Source organism: Rissa tridactyla, chromosome 2 (assembly GCF_028500815.1).
Source record: "Rissa tridactyla isolate bRisTri1 chromosome 2, bRisTri1.patW.cur.20221130, whole genome shotgun sequence".
Taxonomy (NCBI): domain Eukaryota; kingdom Metazoa; phylum Chordata; class Aves; order Charadriiformes; family Laridae; genus Rissa; species Rissa tridactyla.
Genome location: NC_071467.1, coordinates 37,873,487 through 37,885,578, shown reverse-complemented (window position 1 = coordinate 37,885,578; position 12,092 = coordinate 37,873,487). Strand labels below are relative to the sequence as shown.

At 43.1% G+C, this 12,092-nt stretch overlaps 1 protein-coding gene across 1 annotated transcript in view; it reads right to left on the bottom strand.

Annotated features, from left to right (window-relative positions):
- The window catches only part of CPA6 (carboxypeptidase A6), an 85,359-nt gene extending 74,963 nt beyond the window's left edge, over positions 1 to 10,396 (bottom strand). Inside the window, exon 1 of the mRNA XM_054192995.1 lies at positions 10,288 to 10,396. Coding sequence (XP_054048970.1) covers positions 10,288 to 10,385 — 98 coding nt within the window. The 5' untranslated portion in view covers positions 10,386 to 10,396. The remainder of the gene's footprint in view (positions 1 to 10,287) is intronic.
- Between the last annotated feature and the right edge of the window lie 1,696 nt (positions 10,397 to 12,092).

The following is a 12,092-nucleotide window of genomic DNA, read 5'->3' as shown; positions in this document are numbered from 1 at the left end:
CTAAGGGCATGGATGGAGGGTGAGACATTGGTGGTCCTAAAGTCTCCATATCTGTGACACCAGCTAACCTGCTTCTGAATTGCAAAAGCACTTGAACTCACTGGTCACCTATTTCCTAATTCGATACACATTTTTGTCAGGTGAGGCTAGATGCAAGGTCTTGCAAGACAGAACTACCTCATGTGACAAACAGCGTACATCGTAGAAGGGAAGAAAGGCAGATGCCCCTGAGTCCTCCCTCACCAAATTTGAGCCTGAAATACCCACATTTCTGTCTCCACGTTGGCCCAGATCTGTCCAACAAAGCAGATTGGCATCTTTGTTGGACTTCATCATCTTAAAGTCCAACCAAAACAATTCCATGATTCTATAATACTATGATTCTATTTATCATATGCCTGTGTGACAGAGGTTGGTGATGTTGACCAGGTGGTGTTCCTTTGCCTGGGGCCTCTGAGAGATACGATACACCAAATGTATACTGCCTAGCCCATGACAGGCAGACAGGGTTCCTCACATGACGTGGTTGCGCTTCTGCTGAGCAGAGGAGCCCTGGGTTCCTCTGCTTCCTGCTCCCTGCAGCTGCTTTGGAGGGAGAACCACCGCTCTCCCTCAGGACGACGGAATATTGAACAGAAACAACTCTTGCAAGCAGGGATCAAAACCTGCATGATTATGTATTTCACTGCAGCTACAATTCTAGGCTAGGCCTCAGAAAATACATCAGAAATTATTTTTATGCTGTCAGATAGTGAATATAAAAGCTTTTCTCCTTTATACTCCAATGCTTTGATTTCCTGTGAAGCTTTTTTTGAATAGGCCATGATTTCAAGACTATATCAACAACTGCTGTTGGTAGAAGCAAAACAAAAGAGCCTCAGCTGAACAGACTGAAGGTGAAACTATATAATTTTTCACAAACAAAGCAAATTACTTAGACTTCATGTTCTATTAACAATTCCCATATATATTTTTAAGCATTGTCACTTCCACAGGCAGACCCATCAGGGTTCCAGCCTGTTGATAACGGAGTAGGACAAAGACACGACATGCTGTCCTTGTGCCACTGGGTATGTTTACACTCTGTACTGCTGTCAAAGACGCGAGCTCATTCTGCTGAGACACTCGGCTTATTAGTCCAGACTTGGCAGTGTGCTTACACAGCGATTCTTGTTATTTGGTACAAATTTTAGGCAGAATATGTTCTTGGCTTCTTGTTCTATTCAGTTCAAGTGAACCCAAGGTTTATTTCCCTGTTGAAACTGCACCGTGACAAAAAAGGCACAGCTCTTAATAGAATGTTCTTCTTTAAAGGTCTTCCCTGTTTCCTTGACAAATACAGTTATTATTTGCTTAACATCAACCTATTTAATAAATATAGAGGTTACTTTACTGTAGACACTATCATGTCACTCTTGTCTGTTATGTAAAGAAGGACTTAAAATTCCTTTAGACATTAGGAAAGATGAAGTCCCCTTGCTTCAAAAACCCACGTGTGACAATGGCTAGTACCAAGGTTAACTTTTTCTTTGGTTTTGCACTTTTAGGAAGGTGCTTATTTGAAAATAAGCATCCCACTATTCTCTCTGTGAGCCTGAAACACTCGTTTGGGATTGTTCCATTGACATTGGCCTGGAGAGGAATCTGGCAGTCGGGACTGATCAGGAAGCCAGATTCTGCCGAGGTAAAACCACAGTGTGCTGCTCCTTGGAGTTCATACCTGGGATGAAATGGTTTCAGACAACCGTCGCCAGTGCATACATGTAGAGGGAGACTGAGAGGCTTGAGGTACGCAGGCAGGTACCAAAAATCCAGCCACTCCTGCCTCTTCCCTGTGCCAACACTAACACCCCGGAGGCTCTGCAGCAGCCAGATCACAGCCTGACAAGCTGAAAGTTAGTCCAGGGGAAAAAAAAAGAGGGAAAAGGTCCTTTTCTGCTCTCTTCACTGCTGGAATTGGCTTGCTGTAGGCAGAGGAGTGCCAGTCCCTGAGCAGGGGCTGCACATCTGGAGCAGCGGGAGCACAACCGCCTGCCCTGGCAGCAGCTGGCCATTAGCGGGGGTCAGCGGGGTTTGGCAGCACCACCGCACCGCAGCCTTAGAGTAGCATCTGGTGGTAATCTTGGTAGGAGTACGGTGGAGTAAATCAAAGAGTGCACCAGTTTTTCATCAGGCCTGCTAAAGTCATTTCTCACATCTGTCCTCAAGGCTTGACTTTTTTTCAGGGTCCTATTCCATGCTTTTATGATCCAATGCCTGACTTCAATGCATTCATCTGTTCATTTATTTCAGCTAAGTTAACATCGTCAGTGCTTTAGGGGAAAAAAATGAACATGGCCAAAATATTCACATTTAAAATCCACCTACAGACTATGGCTTTACCGTGTATACTACCAGTCCTTCAGGGGAAAAAAAAAAAGTCTTCTAGTCTTCTGGCCTGAGAAGCTGTTATGTTGTCTTGTATTTAAGGTGTACCACCTTTTATGCTGCTTACCTGAGGCTTTCAAACCTGTAGGATACTGTAATCGTGAGTTATTATCCAAATGCAAAACGAAAATCTAAATTAAAAAGAGCCTGTTTTTCTCGGAGTCGACCATGAGGTGCTGCAAACTGTATCGTTACTCTCCTGAAGGTATTTGAAATATGGCATAATATAACAAACAGTATGTTTTTCTTAGAATAACCTTAGTGCAATAAACCCCCTACAAACTCATTTTCAAGGTCCTGCCTCCCCTGTATAGAGGCCTTAACTGAGCTGCAGAACATAAAGAAAATAAAAAATATTTTGATTTGGTAAGATACTTCTTGTGTTTTTTTCATGGCTGTATTTCAACAGTCTAGAACACCCTCTCCTTAGCAAGTGCTGTTGTGTGTATTGCTTTGGCTGGTAACTTCATGGTGTGGCTTCTCTTTAAAGGAGCACACTTGCAAGCCGCGTCATTCCCCGGGGAAAGAGGGGGCTTGGCAGAACCTTGTTCTCCAGAGCACTCAGCCTGCACAGAGCAGACACAGGCAGACGGAAAGTGTTCGTGCTCCCCGCCTGTTGCTCCCTCCCTGCCTGTGTCAGCACCCACCCCAAAGACAAGGCGTCCTTGCTCCTCCTGGGTGGTGTGCAATGCCTGGCTTTTGGTTTCACAAGAAAGCAGTGAGGTCCTTGGCCTTCCCCCTCATTTGGCAGGCTCAAAAGATGCAAAATATTAGAAAAAAAATGGGATATATTGTCCTCATCCATTTTTTGGTCTGAGTATCTTTTCAATTCAGAGCACTTTGGCTCACCTACCCTCAGGTGCCTTGTGCAAAAAGCAGTTTTAGAGTTTTCTTTGCAGATGCTTTCCTTACAATCAGTGTCTCTTAAAGGTCTGATTCTACTCTGATATACTGAGACATAAATTAGTAGCACCCTTAAAATCCACACACCTTTTTTCTGTAACACCAATATCAAATCAGAACCACATCTTTGGACTCAACCATGTGAACAAAGCCTTTAAATCAGAATTAAAATTTACTGAAAAAAAATTAGGATTGGGCTTAATTGTCTCCAGAAATTTGTTGACTGTAGGTCTGTTCCTGCAAATCTGAGACTAGCAGAAGTCCTGTTAAGTTCTGCAGGGAGTTTTGCCGGCAGCAGGGTTTTCAGAGAGAGGTCGAATGTACATTTATAATTATTGGTTCTCATTTTGCAACCAAACCTGCTTATCGTTGTATATAGAACGGAGACTACAGGATTCACTGAAAATTTTTTTCTGCGTGAAAAATAATATTGACAGCATAGATATGTAAGCTGGTTGGGCACAGGACAGTAACAATACTGCTTATTTTAACTTTTTTTTGGTGTAAAGGGTAAAACTGCAGGAGAATTCTCTTTATCTCCTGCCTGGCAGCAATACAAATCATACCGCTTGAACAGTAAAAATACTGAATGAACTACACTGCCTGTTTTCAGTTTTTACTGCTATATGCATACTAACAGCAGGTTTTGCTTACAGGACTACTGAACAGATGCCCAATATATGATCAAAATATCTGTTTCTTTCTTGACTTTCTGCATGAAGGTTATACAGAGAGTGCACCCGTTAAATACTACGTTCCACAATAGAGGAGGGCATACAATTTCTGTTATGTATTCAGAGGTAAAATTAAGGAGAAAAGATAAGTGAAGGACAGTTCTGCAAAACAGACATGACAGAGTTTACCTCCTGGAGATAGTGAGAAATGATTAATGGTGGCCATTCACCTTCAACAGGATAGAGCAATAAATGTTTCCTATGGCATTTTGACCATGTAAGGCTGTTTCAGACACATGGATGACATTTTTACAGAAACTAGAATTTCAGGAGACCTTGGGATCCTGTTTCTTGTGTGGTGTGGGATACAGTCCTATGCAACATATGAAACTAAATTTCCCTACAAATTATATGCATTCAAGAATAGCAGATTTTTAGCTTCCCTTTTTCAAATTTGCTCCTTCCACAACCATGATTTTCCTTCTGGACTACAACTAAGTTCCATTGTCTTTCACATGAATTGCTCGCATATTTTAGAATACATTTTTTTAAACAAAAAAATCAGTATGTACGTAATTTATATAGTATCTGTCCCCTATTAAGTGCTCGTTAAAGCCCTGAACAAAGCGTTCAGAGTTGACAACTTCATTTTCAGAAGCCCATGAGTGGCTCTGAGAGAGTGAATTCACAGCAGCAGCAGCTGGAAGTGGGTATAGTGTAGAAGTGGGAGCTTTGGAGTTCACTGCAACTAGTACCAGAAGCTCTGGGAAAAGCTGTATTTCTTCGACCGCTTATTTCCATTGAAACCGTGGAAGCTGGTGCATTCAAAGTGGATGTTTTGATATGTGAATTATCTTTTTTTAAATAAGTATCCTTGTCTTGGTACACCTTAAATGTATCCTGTTTTTTGGCAGAACATAATCATTGAACTCAAAACCAAGCCCGAATAATATACTACATCCCCATTCGTAGCACATATACTTTTAAAAATGAGGAAAGCGTGTTTACTGGAATTGGTTTTACGCTTCCTAAAGAATCATTCTTACTGGAAGACCAGAGGTTGCATCTAATGTAGGAAACCTAGGAAAGATTCCGAGCTACCAAGTACGGGTGCAAACTTTGCCCATGTCATGATTTTTTTATGTCTTCCCTTACTCTCCATGCTCTCTCCCCCTCTCTTCCACACACGGAAGCCAGACAGGAACCACACCACCATCTGATGGGGTCCCAAGCTGGACATTTAAGTATGGGACAAGGCTCCCATGGTGCCATGAACCTGGAGATCCGTTTAGGCACAGCCATAATGAACTGGGAGCCTCCTTGCCTGGCATTCTCTTCGCCTGTGCCATGTGGATGTGCGCTGTTGTTCGAATTAATTTTTTTTTTAAAAAAAAGGAAATAAAAAAGGGAAAGAAAGAGCAACTGAAACACTTCATATTTTTCATTTATAATGAGGAGGGCAGAGAGGCTTGAAAAGGTAAATTTAACATGCCTGGACTTAGATGAGAAAAAGAATCAAAACTTGGCAGTAATTTTTTTTTTCCTCTAGGAGAACATAAATGATATTGTGCAGGGGGAATATCAGGTGATGAGAAAGCACAAAATTAAGAGTTGCGATGTTGGGACGGGAATGGGTATACATGTCCCAGAGTTGTGGATTCCACTGATCTGTGCTCTTTTTAGGAACCAGTGGTGCTTCGATTACAGAATTATTGGTTATTTGAAAAGAGGATACCTAAAATTGTTCATGCATGATGCTAGAGAGCTCATAGCTTTTCACCTTTTAGAAGCTCCCTGACACCATCCAGAGAAGAATTAAATGTGATTTTCATCTCAATGAACACGATTAACTTCAATCTAATGCTGGTGGTGTGCTTTCCAAATGTTTTTGTGGGGTGTCTTTTGCCAGTTGTATGTACGACATTTTACTTTGACTTGCGGGTGGGGAAGGAGAGCTGAGCAGCAGAAAGAACACAGCAAAGCAGATCTTTTAGTCCCCAATTAAAACATTTGGAAAAAATCTGCAGAGGGGAATAGCACAGAAGGAGTTCCTTTCCACTTATCAATTCCCTCAGCAACTCGTTTTCGTCACACTCCCATGTGTTTTTTCCATGAGACAGAACAATTGTGTGTTCTATTGTGTGTAAGGTATTGTGGGATCAGAGGCACTTCGCTATGGTATGTGGGGATATTAATGGGCATTAAAATACTTGAAATTTGCTGAATGCTGTCAGATTTGATATCTGTGCTTATCTACGTGAACAGCTGGTTTATGCAGTTTTCAGGATGTGATGTCCCAGTAGTTCTGTCTTGGATTACAGAACATTTCTTTACTGTTTTCAGTTCCCTTGTTATCCACCCCAACATCACTCCCAGATTATTTTACGCTGTTGTTACACAATAATGTAAGAATGCATCATAGCCTTCGCCTGAACAAGAGAAATGACAATTATCTGCAGCACTGCAACCCACAGGAGAGTGTTTTGGAGGAGTTAACATCTTGAGAAGATATTTAAAAGGACTCCCAAACCTCCAGCATAAAACTTAGAGAACAACTGGCCAAGTTTTTCCAGCCTTTGCCTGCATTTGGTTATTTAAGGTGAGAGCAGAGGTGAGGTACACTGCTGAAAAGGCCATGGAAGAACAGAAAGTGAGGTAGAAAATGGAAGGAACATGCTTAACCATCAAGTTTGGGCGGAGGTAGATGAGCTGGAGTAAAAAGATCTTAGTAGTGATTTTTTAAAAACAAATGAGGGAGACGCTTTTTGTCCTAAGAAATCTTGACCTGCTAATGGGAAGCCATCTCCTTCTTCACAGGATTCCTAAAAGTAGGAAGATTACTGCATTTGGTAAAAAAACCACAAAAACAAACAAACCAGAAAAAGTCCATCTGCGCCAGTACCGTACTCTGGAAAACTGTCAAAAGACAACTATCCAAGGAAGAGTAACAACAAAGCAAAAGTGTATGATATTACCACTAAGTACTCTCCCAGCCTACAGTTACTTTCAATGCAGTGATCTCCTGAGTTGGGTGTCATTTCAGTAGCAGACCTAGTAACTCTCCCTTCCACAGACCTGTCAAGCCCCCTTGAATCGCTGTAAAGGATTTCCACAGGTCTCACACCTGTGGGTGAAGGAGTTTCTTTTCAACCTGGCTCCTACTAGATTTGTTGTATGCCTTCTACTTCTTGTAACTGGAAGAAACAGTGAACAGCTGATCTCTATCCACCACCTCCGTGTCACTCAAAGCCTGTAGACATCTGTTATGCCCTATGTTGTTCCTATTAGAGACCAAAGAGTCCTCGCTTACTTGGTCATTTCAGGCACTTAAACCATTCCATACATTTGGTTATTCTTGTTGCCCCCATTTGAACCTCTGGTTCAGGAAAATCCTCCTGAATATATCATATCTGCTCTCTCCAAACCTTGATGTACACCCCCGCCCTTGCTTATCTCCCCTGGAACCTTTGGACAGAGCACACACATCGGAGAAGGAAAAAAAGCGCATGTGAGACTATAGTTTTGAGTTTGCTGTGAGGTAGCTGATCAGCAGTGTCTTTTAGAGGCAAAGGCAGTAGCTCCAAGCTCCTCTTGAGTTCCTGCAGGCACAGGGGCACAGAGGCTGGTTGAACTCCTGCAAGCTGTATGAGGCATCAGAAGGCACATACACCTGTGTCTTAGTCTCTGCAAGAACTCAGTGGGTATGAGAGCTGCTGCCTCTTGCTGAGACTTCCCAACTATTTGTTGACTTCCCAAAAATATCTGGAATGCATTTGCTTAAAGATGTGTCCGTATGGCATACCTGGCATGCTCTGAACACAGTTTGGAGAAGTTAGTTTGGAGAAACGTATGCAATATCAATTACTTGTCTTAGGTCAGAGTCCTCAGCTAAAGAGCTACGATTGTTCTGTGCCTCCTAGTGCTGGTCTGAGTTTATAAGAAATGTTTTCCATTGCTTTTTTTGTGCTTTTTTTGTCTTATCCTTTTGCCCTAATAATATTTATGCTTTTCCCCTATACAGTACATCTTCTGACACAATAGAAATTACTAGGATTAACACACATTTCCTAGCACAAAATGAAGTCATGTGGTTGGGACACCCCTTTTAATGATGGGCATTAGAAAACTGTATTCACTTCCTGATTGCCTTTCTCGAAAAAAATTTATCAAAGAAATTTTTCCCTTGGGTGATGACCAGGTTCAATAGTGATGGTGATACCTGCTCAACTGTTTCTAATCAATTTCACACACAGAGGGAATTAAATGATCCTGCCCAGGACACAGGGCTAATGACAGATACCTCAGAAGGACAACATATAATCGTAATTCTGATGAAACCTTCATCCATCCCACTTCAAACTAATTTTTCATCAACTTTTATTGACACAAGTAATGCCAGGATAGTAGAAATGGAAAAGATTAGTAGAGTAGGGAAAATATCAGGTTATTTTTCCAGTTTGCATTACACATGTGGTACACATTCTGGTTTGCGTTACAAATGTGACCACATTTTCAGCAAGGCTTGTAAATGTATCTTGGCCCCCTACTACAATTGCCTATTGACCAAGAGTTTTTATAATGAAGTCTAGCCTTTTTTTTTTTTTTTTTGAGTTGTGATTTTTGTTGTGCTTGCCCAAATTCTGGAAGCTGATGAGGAGTCGCATTTTTCTGGGCTAAAATCCATGCAAAAGCTCCTAGGACAGGGATCAACAGGGAGAGGTTGCATGGGTCTTTCACACACCACCCAGGGCACATAAAATGCTTAAACAAGAAAATTATTTTAAAAACTTTAACAAAATTGGTGAATCACATTAATGAGCAGAGGTACAATACTTGAATCTGCATGCATTTTTTTCTATTTTAACTGACTTGATTATAGATTAACAATCCACTTAAACCTAGAGGATGTATCCTAGAGGATATAAAATGTGTATTTTGACATTTTATACACTGACCAATAGATAGCTCATGTAACTAATATTCAGAAAAAGTTATGTACCAACACTGGGAATTTGTTATTCATCTCAATGTCATCTGCAAACAAATTGAATACAATCTTGAATTTTAAAAAATTGGGTCTTACTGAGACCACGACTGTGCAATGGGCTCCAGGCAGGGAGAACAGTACTGCCGCACAAAACTTATGACAGGACTCTGGCTTTAACAGACAGTTTAGTTTTCTGTCCTGTTCCTTTCCGGCACTGCCAGGAGGGCTCCTGACTAGGGTGGCTGGTTTGGTTTCACGCTGCAGGTCGGTACTGGGACCCAAAGAACTTAACAGAGATGGTGAAACAGCTGTCAATTGTTTAACTACTTTCTATCACTAATAGTGACCCAGGGGTGAATGGCTTCATATCACATTACCAAATCCTCGAAGCTCAGGGAATGTTTTTTTAAAACTTTATTTTAGTAGCAGAATTTACATGCCTGGCCTGGCTATTTTAATAAAATAAAAAGAATAATACAGCTCCTACTTCCACAGGGAGGTGTGCTTATCCTGAGGAATTTGCTGGTCAGTTTGAATGAATTTTGTACTGTGTGTGAAAAGATGCCACTGGTTTCTAATGCTCTCACATTTGGCTGACTTTGCATTTGCATCGTAAATCTTTCGCAAATACTATTTTGTTAAATACTTGCTAAAAGCAAAGTCTCTAAACCAGGCAAGAAGAACATACACTTTGGAGGCAAAGCCTAGCAAGGATACCACAGTTTGCCTTTTACTACTACTTAGTTCAGTCTTTCCAACACACATTTTAACGTTTAATGAAGAAAAAAAGAAAAAAGTCTAGTTTGAAATACGTGTAAAAGTTTTCACTTGCTTACAGTAAGGTTAATCAGGTTCCCTTACTGTTTGGGCTTTTTACGCATTCAGTAAGACTACACATCGCTTAACTTTTTTTAAAAAAAAACAATGTTAAGTTCTATTAAATACGTTCCCCAAAGGAAAATACAAACCTTCATTCACTTCAGAGCACGGTGAAGCCCCTAAAACTTTTTTTTTTCCCCTGTATAATCGCAGTTTCAACAAGGACACCAACTTTTTCCCCCCGCAGTGTAGCATCCTTTGCTAGTAGAGACTTACAGTATCTACCGCAAGAAAGCGCCGGAGCATGCTTTCGGAATGGAAACATGCAAACAAAACAGCTCAGCAGCGGGAAGAAAAGCCCGACCGCGCAGAGCCCCGCGGTTCCTGCGAGCGGCGCTGGGGAAGGTCAGCGGAGGGAGCGCGGCTGCGGCGCCGGGGTGCGGGGGTCGCAGAGCGGGCGCGGCGGGGCGGACTTACCCGGCGTAGCGGCCGCGCTGGGCGCGGAGCGGCAGCGCAGCCTGGAGGCAGAGCAGACAAAGGGGCAGGAGGGCGGCGGGGGGCCCGCGGAGCGGCATGGTGCGGGGACAACGCCGCCACCGCCACCGCCCCAGGTGGCGGCTGCCGCGCACACAAAGCCGGGGCGGAGGCGGGGGCCGGGAGGAGCCGGGCGGTCGGAGGTGTCGCTGGTGGCCAGAGGCGAGGACGGGGGGAGAATGTCGGGCGACCCGCAAGCCCCGCCGCGCCTGGGCACGGCAACGGGACGGGACGGGGAGGTGCTCGCCCGCCCGCCTGGGAGGACTGGGGGGGGTGCACGGCCCCGCCGCCGCCGCCCTGCCCCGGCGGGGGCTGGGGGCTGGCAAGGACCGGGCGGTGGCGAGCAGCCCCCCGCAGGCACGGCGGCTCCGTCGGGACGGGCTTCGCCTGCAGGTGCTGCGCCCAGGCGGCCGCCGAGGGCCGGTTAACGCGCCGTGAATGGCATCGGGGGAGGTGATTTTCCCGCTTTGGCAGAAGAGCTGAGGCTGATGAGAGGGCAGAGGTACATCATCGGCGGCGGGGAGTCCATCGGGAACCGCGGAGGGAGGAGAAAGTGGGATTCCAAGTTACCAATGTCACCAAAAGTCTTGGGCCGGCGTAGAGGGAAGGGGGAGAGAGACTGCTGTAATAAAATAAAACTCAGCGGTTTTTTGAAAACTATGGAAAAAAGTTTGCCGTTTCTTTTCCACACTGGTGAGGGTGAAAGACCCACATAACGGTAAGTCACTGGAGCACTGGGAATAGCAAGGAAAATGGGGAGAATTATGTTGCAAATAATTGCGGTTTATAGAAAACACATGGAGTACTTGTTAAAGAAAAAGGTAAAAATATAATGCCAATATGGAATAAATTGATAGCCCCTTTGATACTTTTGTGTTGACTTCCATAAAAATGAGCAGAAAGCACTTCAAAACCAACTGATTCTCGGCCTCTCTGAGAGCAAAAAGAATGAGTGGGCTTGTAGACAAATAAAGCCAGCTGACATTTGAACATGTGTGAGAACTACTGTAAATCCCTGTTAATGTTTCAGAGACACAGGGAGCTTTTTGAGAAAGGACTGTATTAAACCACAAACACTTCATATTCTATGGTTGAAAGGCAAGTGAACATTTTCCTTTGTCTCTTTTCCATGCTGGCACCAAATCTGACACCGGTTGTGTGATAGAGTCTGGAGATGGAAAAGATTTGGTCCAGGGCAGGATTATTCCCTTCTGTTTGGTCACGGGTGTTCTCTCCCTTGAGCTGCTGGTTCCCCCATAACATATCCTGCTTAAAATCTGTGTATGCTTACACACAGATGTGCATTTCAACATCTCTTGTTGAAAACACTTTCCATTTACTACAGGCAAAATACCAAACCTTTTCTGCAAATCGTCAGCCTTGTGATAAACGCAGCTTTAACTTTCCAGACACATATTTAATAGAAGCTCTACTGTATGTTCAAAAGTGACTTAAAAGATAAAGTCAGCTGTCATGAAGTTGAGTAACTGAAGGGCATGAATATGATATTGGAGCAAAACCAGTCCTTTATTTCACATGCTGTTCTTGGTTACTCTTCTTACTAAGTATTCTCGCTACACCTGAAGTGCACACACCAATTTATTGAAATGTTTGCAAAATATAGTTTGGCTATTATTCTAAAATATTTGCTTTCTGGATGAAAACCTGGCTCTATTGGAGTTAGGAAGAATTTAACTATTGGCTTGTGTTTGCAAAATAGTTTGGCTCTTTACTCTAAAATTTTTGCT